This window comes from Delphinapterus leucas, chromosome 10, assembly GCF_059928025.1.
Source record: "Delphinapterus leucas isolate spDelLeu-1000000601 "Yukka" chromosome 10, BTC_Dleu_Yukka2, whole genome shotgun sequence".
In the NCBI taxonomy this organism is placed as follows: domain Eukaryota; kingdom Metazoa; phylum Chordata; class Mammalia; order Artiodactyla; family Monodontidae; genus Delphinapterus; species Delphinapterus leucas.
The window spans coordinates 61912677-61928402 of record NC_143138.1 but is presented as its reverse complement, the minus strand read 5'-3'; the positions used below and the strand labels follow the sequence as shown (position 1 = coordinate 61928402).

Below are 15726 nucleotides of genomic sequence, written 5' to 3'. Positions count from 1 at the left end.
TAAGAGCTTTATTCACAATAGCTAAAATGTGGAAGCAACCCAATTGTTCATCAAAAGAAGGATGAAAGAGCAAAACATGGTATATACATAGCCTTAAATAGGAAGGAAATTCTGCAATATGTTACAACACGCATGAACCTTAAGGACATTATGCTAAATGAAGTAAGCCAGTCACAAAAAGACAAACACTATACGATTCCACTTACATGAGATACTGAGAATAGTCAAAATCACGGAGATAGAAAGTAGAATGGTAGCCACCAGGGGCTGGGGGCGAGCATGGGGAGTTATTGTTTAATGCATGTAGAGTTTCAGTTTTACAAATGAAGAGTTATGGAGATGGATGGTGACGATGGTTGCACAACATTATGAATGTAATTAATACCACTGAATGTACACTAAAACTGGATAAGACGATAAATTTTATGTTATGAGTGTTTTGCACAGTAAAAAAAAAAAATTGAAAAAAAGAACAGCCCTAGAAGTTAACCAGGTTTTTTCAGGATGCCTGGCAGACACAAGTGTCTTCAATAATCTTATGCATCATGATAGTATTAATACTATTATTATGAGACTGTCCTATGTGTGTGTTGTGAGATAAATAAAATGAGTAGTTATGGAAAATTTTAAGGTATCATCTTTTGTACCCATGAGAACCAGTTTTCTCAGTGTGGAAAAGAGGAGATATAGATGTACTGGTTAAGTGAAAACCTTGTAGTCATGAATTTGAATGATGAGTATTCATATTTCCACATATATATTTCCTTGTAGTCCTAAATTTGAAGTAGCTCTGCCCACTGAAAAAGTCTCAAAATAATCACAATAAGCATTCCAGACTGTCTTGGAACACCACCTCCCAGCACAACTTAGAGAAATGGCTGATTCCAGATCTGGGGCAGGAAGGGTACAAACAAGGCCTAGAACATATTGTCATTCCAGAGAGCAAGGAACTCATCCAATGGGAGGACCTTATTTGAATCCTAATTTGAAAAGAAACAAACTTTAATATCAGTCAGTCAATCAATGAAAGAATGAACACAGATTTTGAGAAAATAAAAGACTGGAGGAAATTTGAACACTGACTGGGTTTTTGACGAGTTTAAAGAGCTCATATTAAACTTTTTAGATTTGATAATGGAATTGTAGTTATATTTTAAAAGAGATATGTTCTGAAATATCAGTGAATGAAATAATATATCTGTGATTTGCTCTATAAAAAATCCGGTGGAAGGATTGGGTAAGGGCATAGATGGCATAAGGATGTTCTTAAATCAATAAATGTTGTGCTGGGTGATGGATATTTTAGGTTCACTCTACCATACTCTTGTGCATGTTTGAAATTTTCTGTAATAAAAAGTAAAACAAAAAAGAACAAAAATGCTATGGACTGATCAAAACAGTGATTTCAAATGTAAACTTAAATCTAAAATCACAAGGCCTGACATTCAAATTGTAGGTGCATATTACAGAGGTGACACCACATAGTACACTCCTGAATAACAGCAGCCATATAGTTGCCTGGGACCGTGAATGATTCTCCCAGCAGACACAAAGAAAGCTCAACAGTATCAGGATACATTGTGGATGAATTTAAAAAGTTCAACAGAAAAATAAAAGTGAGCCACAAAACAATTAGGAAAACCAAAGGTGAATATTTAGTTACCTGATTTTAGGACTGAGAAATGCCTTCAGTATATAAATGCAAGAAAAGAAGGCAAAAAGGACAAGATTGAGAGTCTGACTTCATAAATATGCTAAATGTCTATAAGTTAAAACTGTCATTACAAAAATGTAAGAAGCAAGTCACAAATTGGAGTTACTATATAAAAACATAAGAAAAAGATGATAATGTCAATTTTAAGAAGAGACAAAGACAGTAAACAGATAACTCAAGGAAGAAATACTTATGGCCATCAACCTGTGAAAAAGTGTATAACTTCATAAATGGTCAAATGAATGAATGTAAAACTATGAGATAACACTTTTACCCATCGAGCTGGAAAAGATAATTAAAAATTACAAAAGTCAGAATGATTAGAACGGAGTAAACAGGCATCTTCATATCTTGCAAAAGGATGGGACCCAGAACAACATTTCTGAAAGGTAATTTGACAATATATCTTTAATGCCTTAAATTCTAGGAACTTATCCTGAAGAAATAATCAGAGATACACAGAGAGAATTTTAAGAATGTTCATGATTATTTTAGAAGAGCAAGAAATTTGGAAATGACCCTAAATGTCCTTAAAAAGGGGAGTGGGGGGAATGATTAGAACAAATTATGATCTATCCATAATATGGGATGAAATTCAGCCCTGAAAATTCTTATAACAAAGATGATCTCATGACATGAACTCATAACTAATGGAGAGGATAGTTAAAAGTATTACATAATTTCAACGGTGTAAAAGAAATATTTAGTTAAAAAGTAACAGGAAAAGATGGTACCAAAATGATGAGGCTTAATCTAAAATCGTTATTATTTGGCGGTCATCTTATGGGTGATTTAAATATTCTTTTTCTCTTCCTTTTTTTCCACATTTACTACAGTGCTCCTATAGATTGTAGAATCAGAAAAATAAATATCTGTTGTTACAATGCACGGGGAAAAAAACTCCCTAAAAAAACCTGTCTCTTCCCCAACCATCTTCTTTCCAAGTAAGTTCAGTAAATCTGCTGAGATTTGGGTGTTGAGAGGCAAGACACAAGTTTACTGAAAAAGCGTTTACAGATTTTCCTGTACTTACAATGGTGTTACATCCTGATAAACCCATTGTAAGCTGAAAATATTGTAAGTTGAAATGCATTTAATACACTTAACCTACTGAACATCATAGCTTAGCCTTGCCTACCTTAAACATGTTCAGAACCTTACTTTAGCTTATAGTTGGGCAAAATCACGTAACAAAAGCCCTATTTTATAATAAAGTGTTGAATACCTCATGTAATTTATTGAATACTGTACTGAAAGTGAAAAACAGAATGGTTGTATGGGTACAGAATGTTGTAAGTATATATCGATTGTTCACCCTCAGTGAGTGCGTGGCTGACTGGGAGCTGTGGCTGCTGCTACCCAGTGTCACAAGAGAGTATTGTACTGCGTATCTCTAGCCCAGGAAAAGATCACCATTCAAAATCTGAAGTAAAGTTTCTACTCAGTGAGTATCACTTTTGCATCATCATAAAGCTAAAGTCGTGTAAATTGAACCATCCTAAGTCGGGAATCATTTGTACTCTTTTTATCCTGGATAACAAGGTACGCTTGAAAGGTTACTAAAATATGACATAAATACTAATCCTGGTAATTATTTTTCTATTAGAGTTCCTTTGTTTAAGAGGGTAGAGTGGAGAATAAAAACAATGATTTAATAAAACCCAGCTGTTTTAGTTCCTTTCCAGCCATATCCTCAAGACTCTTCTCCAGGAGGCTCCCTCTTTGTTCTCATGCAGATGATAAAGGCTACTTTGCACAACAATTTAGAACAGATTTATGCTCCATTCAAGCTCTTTGGAGAAGACAGGTAAAAATACCAAATCAGGACAACCCCCATACTTATCTTTTTCTGCTGTTGGTTGAAGTTGTCAATAATAACACCAATAAAGAGATTCAGAGTGAAGAATGAGCCAAAGATGATAAAAACTACGAAGTAAACATACATTAATGAGTTCTCCTCAAACCTTGGCTGTTGTCCTTCCTGTTAGGGATTTTTTAAATGAGAGAAGAAAACAATTACTGGAGAAAAACATGAGCCATCTTAACTGCCTGGTAGCAGCTGCATTAACCACTCAGCCTCCTCCAGTCAGCCGTGGCCCTGCAGGGAGCCCCTCTCTCCTCTTTCAGCTTCCCCCAGCACAGCTTGAGTGGTACCATACAGTGGGGAGGGGGTGTGGTGGAGGATTAGGCTTTTCCTTCTAAGCAAAGGAGAATCATTGAAGGGTTGTGAGGGAGGAGAGTGGCATGATCATATGTGTCCTTTGAAAAGGTCTCTAGGATGTCCATATGGACACATAATTGGAGGGAGCCAGACTGGAGATATCCACCAGAGAAGGGACATGTTCACTTCAGGAGATTGACTACCAACCCTTGTTGAAAGGCTGTATCCTTCAAACAGGGCTCACTACTGTATTTAGCCTGTGCTTGCATCCTGTCACTCTTGAATTCCTAGTGCCTGGCATAGCTTGTGACATGTAGGTTCTCCACACACACTGAATGAGTGGATGAATGATCAAGCTCTAGAATGGACAAGAATGCACTATAATCAAGCTCCCCTAGCTTAAGGCATGACCAAAAGCATCCAAGATCTTCACATGGTCATTGGTTTTATTCATTTTGGGGATAGGTGGCAGGAGCATCTCTGTTTTCTTTCCCCTGATCACATTCAAACATAGAGATGAATGTTGATAGCTCTGTTATGTGTTGAATGTACTCATGATACTTGTTTTTCAAAACCCAACGTACAGACTAGTGTATTAGAGGTAAATATTTGAAACAATTATTTTTCTCTTTTGCCTTGAAGAGTACCTGACCTTAGTCCCAGTTGGCTGGAAGCATCTACTTGTTTGAATTAAGGATAGGCATTAGTCTAGAAACAATGTAATGGAAAGAAGCATTAATATTCAGTATCTGACACTGAAAACAAGATTATGCAGCAGGGTAATCATCTTGCAAAGGGAGGTTCGGACAGAAAGAGGAACACAGAAAGGATCACCTCACTTGTACCCAGGGAACTGTCAGAAGGAGAAACAGAGAGAGAGAGAACATCAGAGCTGTGAGATGTGTGTCCTGATTTTCCCTTCTTCGAGTTTGGAGAGGGGGCTTGGGGCCCAGTAAATCGAGGGGAACATGGAGAGCAAAGAATGTGTGTTCTGGCTCAACTTTGGTATTTTTCAAAGGGAAAACTACTGCTGGGAAGGCCTGGGATATGTTGGGCAGGCAGGATGACTTAAGAGACTGGAGTAGCATAATTGGGCAGACAGCGGTCTCTTGAACCTTCTTTAGTTCTCGTGGCTTGGACGTGGGGTTGACAGCCATATGCCTGCCATTGTGGGCTTCATAGTAAGGGATGGGAGTAGACTGCTGAGCCAGGAGACCATATGAAGGATATGGCAGAGAGTCAGTGTTTGAGGCTAGGAGGAGTTGAAGGAGGAGAAAGGCCCATGGTTTCACCAGTTGCAGCTTCAATATTTGAGAACAGTAGGATGCTCTGTGACTACACAGACAAAGGTCATTATACTAGCACACACCAGTTAGGATATCCCAGGACCACATCAGGACAGGCACACCTCCACACACCTCCACCCACCCTTCATTCACTCAAGGAACATATATAAGACATATACTTCTTCTGTCATACATAAGATCTCCTCCCTATCCCCTAGCTCCACCTCAAGGCAGATGGATGTCTAAGGTAAACTGAGGTGAAGTTCATATATTCATATAGACAAAAAAATAAGCACATTAATATTTTTAAATATTTCCTTTGTTAAAAATTGCCTCTACTACTACTATAACACTATTCATATCACCTCTACTGCTACTACCAGCTGTACTGAACATCTACTATGTGCCAGGCATCAACTCTGTATACTCTCAAACAATAACACATATGTGTGTGATGGTAGGAAAAAATAAACAATGCTGATTCCATTCTTAATTCAACCATTTGGTCTCACTATGACTTTGGGCAACACTCTTCCTTTCTATTCCTCAATTTTCCCAACTGGGAAATAGAAATGGACTATTTTGCTGAGTACTCTTCTAACCTTGGGAATCCATGATCACTTTTTATTTAACTATAATTTGACAGTTGGCAATTACTAGAAATCCCCTTATTCTCTGGGGAACCTGGAGCCATTGAAGGGTCTCTTGCTCAGACCTAGTCCAATCTTAAGGTTCTCTCTCCCACAGTCAAGAGCAGGTACCCTTTGAAATTTGGCTTCTCCCTTTCCACTCACTTGAAGAGGAGGTGAGAGAGGAAAATCAAGGCATCCTGTGATTCTGTTGCTTCTGGCTCCACCTCCTACATGAGTGGTCAGTATGGAGAAAGAGGACTTGACTTTGTAGCATGCTAGGATGTAATACTCATAGGAGGATGAATAAGAATCCTTTTAATCCCTGTTTCATAGTGTTTGTCCTAATGAAAACAAGGCAAAGAATCCTGGCCACTGGAATTATGATGCAGGAAGTTCTGGGCTGTCCATGTAGTCATGATATTCCTGATTTGATCCTAGCACTCTAGAACATGGTAGAACACAAGCTCACCCCTCTGGAATCAACAGCTGCATACATAATATCCATCCAGCCCTTAAATGTTGCCTGCAATGAAAGCAGAGAAACATGAACGTAATTATAGACTTGCCATCAACAGACAAGTGCCATACAAAAGCCAGCAAGTCCAGTGGGCAGATGTACCTAAGACAATGTCCCACCCTTCCAGGACAGAATGTCCGCATAAAAGAACAGCAGAAGGAAATTCAAGGATAGATGTCTTGGATTTTTTTTCTTCATTTTCACAAGACAAAAAGTTTAAAAACAAGAGAAAATTTCTGCCTTAAAAATTTCTAAAGAAGCTATGAACCAACTGCTGCAAAGAGCCTGATTAAGGCTCTTTCCTGATTCCACATCTGTTTGCACTATCTGTCCAAAACCTTGCAACCACGATTTAACCTGGGACTGACTTCCCACAGGGAACTGTTACTAATGGAGTGGCTTAGCATCTGAGGCTCTACGCCTCTCTGGCTGGAGCTCAGGAGAGCAAGGCACCATTTAGGTCAGAGTGAGAGGTCCAGACCCTTATGGGATATCGCCTGGAGGTTGAGGCTCAGTAGAAAATAAGGTTGGAGATGCTCGGTGCGGAACAATTCCAGAGGGCATTAGCTCCCATGTGAGAAACTGGGATTTGATTCTCTTATCTCAATAGAGTCTCTGTATTTTTATTAGCTGAGAAATGGTTTATGATTCTTTTAAGGTTTCTTTCCCCAGAGTGAAAAACAAACCCACAGCGCTTACCACTTGCAGCAGCGCGAGGTAAGCCATTCCCACATTGTCAAAGTTGACTTTCAGGGTGAACCAGGAGAAATTTCCACTTTCACATTGACTCCGGTTTGCAACAATGTTGTAATTTATAACTGAGTTTCCATCTGTTACGTTAACGCATCTTCCAAATTTTCCAGAAAACAAACTTACTCCCAGGATACAAAATATGAGCCAGAAAATGAGGCAGACAAGCAAAACATTCAGGATGGCAGGTATGGCACCTATGAGAGCGTTAACTACCACCTTAAGGAAGCAAAACAGAAGAAAAATATAATAGACGTGTGAGACTCAACAAGCTCTTGATCTTCCCAGGATGGCCCTAACGTGTGGGGCTGGATTTCTTGGAGCCCCGTCTTTACATTCCAGCCCCGAACCCACACCCCACGGCAAGCCCTGCTCTCAGCTCCATACATAATGGGTCCTTTCTGTTGCCACAGGATCACTTGAGAAGTGTCCTCTGATGATGGTGTTACGAGACTTATGGGACACCTACCCTAGGATTGAAGGGAAGCCAGAGCCCATCTCGGCTGTCACAGAAGCACTTCTAGGTGAAGACTGTATCTTAGACTTTTCTCCATCTCTGAAATTCTAAGCAGTGGGCTGGATGGGAAGGAGTCCAGGAAAAGCTTGGCAATTTAAGGGAAGCCCAGCCCAAGAAGAGCAGTTGGCTTCTCTGCCTTTCCCTGCTAGCTGACTTTCCTGCCATCCATCTAAAGAACATACCTTCATTCCTTCAAACTGGGACAGCGCTCGCAGAGGCCTCAGCGCTCGCAGAATCCGGAAGGACTTCAAGACCTTTAAGTCGATGAGACTGGTCACAGAGACCTGGTGGGAAAAGAAGCCACAGGTAGTGCACCTGACTTGGTGCCCAGAGAACCCAGTGGGGATTAAGAGCTGTCTTTCTGAGAGGCAAACTCATTGTGCCCACAGTGGATTATCCAGACACAGAAACCAGCCAGACCCTGCTGGAAGGGGAGGGCAGGTGAGAGGCTATTTTCCTCCTTGCCTGGCAAAGCTACAGCCCATATGGGTGAGAACAATGCATTTACATGATTTGCTTGATGAAAGACAAAGAAAAGCTGAGACATTGTTGTGAATTAAAGGAAACCAAAGAGACATGACAATGATAAGTCATGTGAGGTCCTGAGTTTGATCCTGGATTGCGGTGGGGGGAAAGGTGATGGTGTGTGGGTAGGGTGAATTAGCCGTAAAGAACCTTGTGACAATTGAGAAAATTTGAAAATGGATGTGGGTTTTAGTATTGGATCATGTTAAATTCCTAACCTTGATAACTGTATTGTGACTGTGTGAGATAATATCCTTGTTCTTAGGAAATATACACTGAAATGTTGAGGGCTAATGGAGTGTGATGCCTGCAACTTAATCTCAAGCAGTTTAGGGGGAAAAAAATAGAAAAAATGATAAGGCAGATGGGCTGCAATGCTAACAACTGGTGAATCTGGGGGAAGAGTGTAAGGGATTCTTTACACTACTTCTTGCAATTTTTCCATATGTTTGAAATGATATCAAAATCAAGTTATGAAGAAATAATTCTTTGTTTGCTAATATTTCCCTCCATTCAAATAGCTCCCTTTTGGAGAATTAAATCCAATTTTCTCTCCTAACGTACTTCTTCCCAATGGGAGAGGACTGAGGATTGGAAAACTCCGTAAATACACTAACTTAAAACTCAACAAACCTGCTGAGCTTAAGTTGAAGGCCACTATTTGCAGATCTTCAGCCATTCTTATTGATTATGCAGACCCTTCAGAGGCTCAGCTTAGAAGGGGAGTGGCTCAGCATGACAGGAAGTGAATTATCCTGTCAATCTCATTGTAAAAGTAAAATATTTGCAAATTGAGAGAAATGAGTGAATATGACAGAATAACCAGATTTTAAAATTTGTAACCAACTTTAAAAAATCACCACCAATTCAAAATGTGTTTATTTATAATGGTTTTTTCAAGTAGGTGTTTTTGTTCTTTTGTTTGTGACAGCATTGCCTGTTGGGAGACCTATTTAATCAGCTTTTCCACAAATACACCTACTTTGTTCCTAGCCAGAGGGAAAAGGATGGCAAAGCTTAGCAGTTCTGGCTTTACTAAATGACTGTTACCATGGGTGGGGAAGATGTTCCTAGAGGGGCATTGTACACCCTTTCGCCTGGAACTTCACCCCCAGTCTCTGTTCCACCAATTGGGAGACATTGATGATAAAACATCCACATTCTTTCCCACTCTACGGCATTCTTCCAGGGGGGAAGTCTTCACTAGTTTTATTTTATTTCTACCTAATTTGCATTTATCACTCCACACTATGTTTTTGAGATTCCTATCATGTTGATATATATTCTCATGGTTTGCTCCTTTTAACTGTTATGAAATATTACAGCATATAAATATTCATATTTTATTAACTCATTCCCTCTTGGTGAACATATAAATTATTTCCATTTCTTTGCTACTATGAACAATAGCAAACTGAACAGATGTGTGCATTTTTCCTGGGTACATACACAAAAGTTTTCCTTAAATGTATAACTAGAAGTGGTATTTCTGGGTTTGTAAATTGGGCTCATTTGTAATTTTACTTAAGAGTGCAAAACTTTCCACAAACTGACTGTACGATAGTTAGCAGTGACTAAAAATTCCATTTTCCTAAATTTTTCTCATATTAGATATTATCCAACTTAAAAACTTTTGTCTATCTGATGAGTAAAAAGAAGTGTCTCATTTTAATATGCACTTCTGTGCTAACTGGTGATATGACTAGTGTGTATTTCTTTATACATTTATTAGCAACTTGAGCTCCTTCTGTGAATTGCCTATTTTCATCCTTCTCCCATTCTTACACTGGGTTGTCTTTTTCTTGTTGATCTGTAGGGAGTATTTACATACTGTAGACAATAACTATCTGTTATGTATATGGCAAATACTGTCTCCAGGGTCTAGCCTGTCTTTAACTATAATTATGGTATTGTTGAACAAAAAAAAAAAAAGAAAGTTTTACATTTTGAAATAGGTAAACTTATGTCTATATGTATGTACGTATGTATTTGTGGTTGTGTTTGCATTTTCTTACTCCACAATTATAAAGATCATTTTATATAATCTTGAGTAACAAGCAACATAAAAGGAGTATTCACATACACTCTCTCTCATTTAATCTGCATGACAATGCCCTGAATTAGGCAGTGTTGTACATCACTACCATGTTACAGATAAGGAAGCCTGAAGCTCAGAGGATCAGCAACCTGTTTCACGTGGAATTGGGTCTGTATGATGCTAAGGCTGATAACAGTAATAGTGGACCACACTTATTGTTTTTTGTGTTTTTTTTTGTTTTTTTTTGTTTTTTTTTGTTTTTTTTGCGGTACGCGGGCCTCTCACTGTTGTGGCCTCTCCCGTTGCGGATCGCAGGCTCCGGACGTGCAGGCTCAGCGGCCATGGCTCACGGGCCCAGCCGCTCCGCGGCATGTGGGATCTTCCCGGACCGGGGCACGAACCCGTGTCCCCTGCATCGGCAGGCAGACTCTCAACCACTGCGCCACCAGGGAAGCCCCGGACCACACTTATTGAGTGCTTTCTCTGGGATTTATAAAGATATATATTTACAGGATTATTTCTTTTCTTGCTCTACTCATTTCTGTTCCATTCATTTTGTTGTCAACTTTATGTTTGTCTCATTAAATAAGTTTGTGAGCCTCCCCTCTTTTTCTGTTCTTTGTAACAATTTAAACAAGGTTGGAGTTAACTGCTCGCCTTAGTCAGTTCAGGCTGCTATAACAGAATACCATACAATAGCCTGGATGTATAAACAACAGAAATTTCTCACAGTCTGGAGGCTGGGAAGTCCAAGATTAAGATGCTGGCAGTCAGTGTCTGGTTGAGAGCCCATTTCCTGGTTCATAGACAGCCATCTTCTCCCTGTCTTCACATGGCAGAAGGAGTGAGAAAACCCTGTGGGGGTCTCTTTTATAAGATCACTAATCCCACTCATGAGGGTTCAGGAATAAGTGTCTTAGTCACCTCCCAAACACCAAAACACTGGAGATTAGGTTTCAACATACAAATTTGGAGCAGGGGTGGGACACAAACATTCAGTCTATAGCCACTGCTCCTTGGAAGTTTGCTAAACTTGTTTTCAAAACCACCTGGGTCTAATATCCTTTTTGAAAGTGTGGTATTCAACTACTGTTTTGATATTTAAATGGTTATTGTTAGATTTATGTTTTCAATTTTGTATCTGGTCAAATTTGGGCAATTTAGCATCTACACTCTCATTTTTACCCATATGAAAATTTATGTCAAAACTTCAAGCACTTTGCTTGAGGTTACACAGAAAGAGAGTAAACAAAGAAGATTTAGAATCAGTCTCCTAAGTTTAGGCCAGTAAGCCACAGGTCCTAAATCAGAAACACCAATAATCTTTCCATTGTCTTATGCATTTTTCACTATAATCTAATAAGATAATGGGTATAGAGTGATTAGCATTCTGGAAACTCATAGGGATCGACATGATGATCATGGGGTTGCTTGTGTTGGAGCTCCAATGGCACTGATGCTTTTCTGAAATTCCTGAACCACACGGCTTATTTGTGCCCACCAACAAAACTATGGCTCTCCAGTGTGGTGTGCTGACCACACAGCTTATGCTATGCATTTGTCATATCTACTTCCTTAGATAGCAGGGACAAAGTCTAACAAATTAGGTCATGGTAGCAAGGATATAGATAGATGTTAAAATCAAGGGCTTTGGAGTGAGGCTTACTAGGTTTGAGTCTCACCTCCGTCACTTCTAGCTGGGCAACCTTGAACATGTTTCTTAGCCTCTCTATGACTTAGTTTACTCCTTTGTATCTGGGAAAAATAACAATAACTACCACACGGAAAGGCTGTGATAACTAAAAGATAGAATGCATATGAGGCATATGGCAAAAAATGTGATCTACTATTACTACTACTGGCCTTAGCATCATACAGACCAAAGTGTGAATTCCAATTTCACCTGAAACAAATTGCTAACCCTCTGAGCTTCAGGTTTCCTTGTCTGTAATGTGGTAGGTGATATATAGGTCTGCTTAACTTGGAACATTGTTGTTCAGATTAAATGAAAAAATGTATGTGAATAATCCTCTTTGTTGCTTGACAATCAAGATGGAGACCAGTCTAATCTGCTCGCTGCTGACCTGCTTTGAGAAGTTTTGAAAAGAAATGAAAAGTTGGAAGGAGAAATAAAAGTAGAGAATATGCAAAGTTATCCTAGATTTACATCAGACATAAGCAGTGCTTATGGAGAGAAGTGAATGAGTACTATCATGGAAAGGGTTGAGGTGGTGAGCGTATGAGATGCAGCGTATGAGGAATGGGAACAAGGAAAGGCTGGACTGCTGATGGATGAATGTGAAGAAAAATATTTTGGAGAGGCACTCATATAAGGCACACAGGAAAAGCAGCTCCCATGTGATCCCCTCCTCCACCCCTACCCATCCACCCCTCAACCCCCACCAGCATGGGACACAGAGATGGTAAACTTACAATCACAATGATGAAATCGAGCCAGCACCAGGCACTGGTGAAATACTTCCTAAATCCAAAGGCCACCCATTTCAGACCCATCTCCAAGATAAAAATGTATGTGAAAATACTGTCAGTACAATTAAGTATTGTTTGGATTTTGGGTTGTGTACCAAGGTAAATATCTTCAAATACCTGAAATGATAAAGCACATCCATAGGCCAAGTTGAACTCTTTGCTGACTGTACCTTTTATTTTTCTTCCTTACTTGAATAAACTAGTACCTCTCTTGGTGACAAGGTTTTGTACAAAAGGTATTAAGGCTGAACTTTTCCAATAGAAAAAATTCCTTGAGTAAGTAAAACCAGAAGAAGGAAAATCCTATTTCTAGATTTCTGTTGCCACTATAGTTCCCCAGGCTCTCATCACTGGCTCCTGGAATATTTTTTTTAAAAATCTTAAAAAAAAAAAAAATCTTCACCACATTATTTCCTGGTCTTCCTAATCCTTTCAACTCTTGCCAACACTATCTTGCCAACTTTTCCAGAACCTCCCAGTGGCATACACCATCTCTCTCATCCCCCTAGTTACCTGGATGGCTCTATTTCAGTGGCTCTTTGTTGCTTATAACATCAAGTCCAAATACCTTAGCCCACACTCTGGATCCTGCCAACCCTGAGGCTCGTCATCTTCCACCACAAACAGCATTAGCCGTTACCCCAGTGTTCCCTACAGATGTGATCATTTTGTATGTGAACCGTGATTTGCAAAAGTTTGGGAAGCAGTGGGCTAGAGCTCCCAATGTAAATTACTTTGAATATTAAATTTCATTAAGTGTGATTTATGAAAATTAGATATCCAAGCTTTTGGAGAGACGCTTTTCCATGCTACATCCAAACTTCCTTCACCTGAAGTATGTGTGCGTGTGACTCTTCAGGGTCTATATTACTAGGGTATAAGCTGTCCTTTTGGTCTTTACAGTGTTAATGAGGATGAAAGAAAAGGGAGAAGAGGTACTAAACCTGCCAAGTCATTTGGCAGGCAATGCCAAATGAAGGCAAGAAAGAAATCAGCCCTGCTCTCAGGGACTAAGGTAATCCCACAGTCCCACAACCCTAGGGAAAAAGAATAAAGAATAAAACAGTCTCACTTCCAACCCCCAAGTGGGCTTTTGACTGAAGAAGGCCCTTCATCTCCTCCTCTGCCGCACTGGCTCCTGGTCAGCATTTAAGATCTCAGCTTAGCTTATATCTTCTATAGGAAACTGTCCTTCTTCCACAGGAATAGGTTAGTGCCATCCTACATGGCCCCATGTCACCCACTGCTTCTCTGACTGTATCACTATGGCCCTGGTCTATAATTTTCTGGACTCCATCTGTCTTCGCTACTAGCCTCCAAGCTCCTGAAGGTCAGGGATTGTCTGTTTGCCTCTTGAGGAGAGACATATCTGAGTGGCGTTGGAAGCTCATTTCCTCTCTCATTTTGAAAACTTAGCAACAAGCTGGCTCAGCAGGTCTGAGTTTGCCCAATGGAAGAGCAGGCTGATATCAGCAACTGAGCTTTGGAAGCTCCCATAATACAACTAGGCAATTTCCTAATCCAGGAAGCTCCCATTATTAAGTAGTTGCCCAAATCAGAGCTTCTCAAACTCTAATGAGCCCCAAATCACTTAGGTTCTGATTCAGCCGGTCTGGGGTGGGCCCAAGACTCTGCATTTTTAATAAGCTGCCAGGTGATATGAGGCTGCTGGTTCATATGCCACATACGGTGGTGAGGGACTAGATGCTTCTTGTCTCCATTTCTCTATAAATACGTGTAGTGAAACAGGGCCTGGGTCCCTCTCCTGGAACCCTCTGCATTGTGTGCTCAGTATCACGCTGCCCAGCCTACGCTTGCCTCATCTGAAGGCAGATGAGAACTAGGAGGATTGTGTGTCCTCTGCTACTTTTCTGATTATAAGTTTTCTCACACGGTGCATGGGGTGTGTGTCTGTGACCTTGTGACAACACCACTGCTTTTCTACTGACTAACACAGGGCGTGGCAGACAACAATGACCATTTGTGGAATAAATGCAAGAACGCTGTCTTTTGGAAGTGTAGACAGCTGGTGAGATGTAATCACCAGAAGATTACAGGGAACCCTACAGGGTGAGCGATAAAAATTAATCAAGGGAGTTCTCTGGGATGGTCTTAGGGAAATTTTCTTTTTTGTTTCAGGGACAATTTATATTGCAGTAAGCAGGTAAATGGGGACGTCTGTTGATCACAGGCTCTGGTGGGCCCCCATGTGTGCTCTTCTCCTTTCACCTAGAGATTACACAGGTGTAAAGCACTAACCAGGAAGGCAGGAGTGTAGGAACAAGACATGTCCTTGCCCCTCCTAGCAACTTGTGAAATGTTCTGTGACTCTAAATCCATAAGGGATAGCTCAGTACTCCATTCACTTGACATGACAAATAATAAGAGAATTTAGTTTTATATTATGGCCATTTTAAGAGGAGACACAGAACATAATGGGAGGGAGAGAGAGAAACATGTAGGTGATAAGAGAGAACATACTGTTGCCCAAGGTGAGGATATATGTGCAGAGGAGGAAAGATGGACTACAAGGTGAGAAGAGAGAGCAGAAAGGAATTTATGACTATATGGCTAGGGAGGCTGATGGATTTAGTTATTTCCAAACCTCACTGGAAATCACACCATACCTCAATTTAGAAGGATCTGTCATACACATAAAGTGGTATCTCTTTGTCTCTCCTCTCAAGGGATCATGAGCGGTGAAAAATACCAAGGTAACTTATATCCTAATCTGGTCCCTGTTGACTTCTCCTCCTAATGTTTTACCTTTTAGAAAGCAGCACTATGGTCTTCAGAAAAAAAGAGAATAGGAGCATTGCCGTCTAGAGGAGGAAACGTGTAGGATACAGTGAAAATGTCTAGAAATCCTCCATGAATGATGGACAGACTTGGAGCCAAGGGCAAGACTCCAATAGCCACTTTAAAGTGCCTATTTGGGGACTTCCCTGACGGTCCAATGGTTAAGACTACACACTTCCATTGCAGGGTGCACGGGTTCAATCCCTGGTAGGAAAGGGGGGGGAAGGAAGGAAGGAAGGAAGGAAGGAAGGAAGGAAGGAAGGGAGGAAGGGAGGGAGGGAGGGAGGGAGGGAGGGA

At 40.3% G+C, this 15726-nt stretch overlaps 1 protein-coding gene across 2 annotated transcripts in view; it reads right to left on the bottom strand.

Annotated features, from left to right (window-relative positions):
- Positions 1 to 15726, bottom strand: part of SCN11A (sodium voltage-gated channel alpha subunit 11) — a 134096-nt gene that overhangs the window by 18633 nt on the left and 99737 nt on the right. For both annotated transcript variants that reach the window (XM_089919152.1, XM_089919151.1), the window contains 5 exons: positions 12574 to 12747; positions 7760 to 7861; positions 7010 to 7279; positions 6263 to 6316; positions 3554 to 3695 (listed from right to left, as the gene is read on the bottom strand). In XM_089919152.1, the coding sequence (XP_089775278.1) occupies positions 3554 to 3695; positions 6263 to 6316; positions 7010 to 7279; positions 7760 to 7861; positions 12574 to 12747 (742 nt within the window). The remainder of the gene's footprint in view (positions 1 to 3553; positions 3696 to 6262; positions 6317 to 7009; positions 7280 to 7759; positions 7862 to 12573; positions 12748 to 15726) is intronic.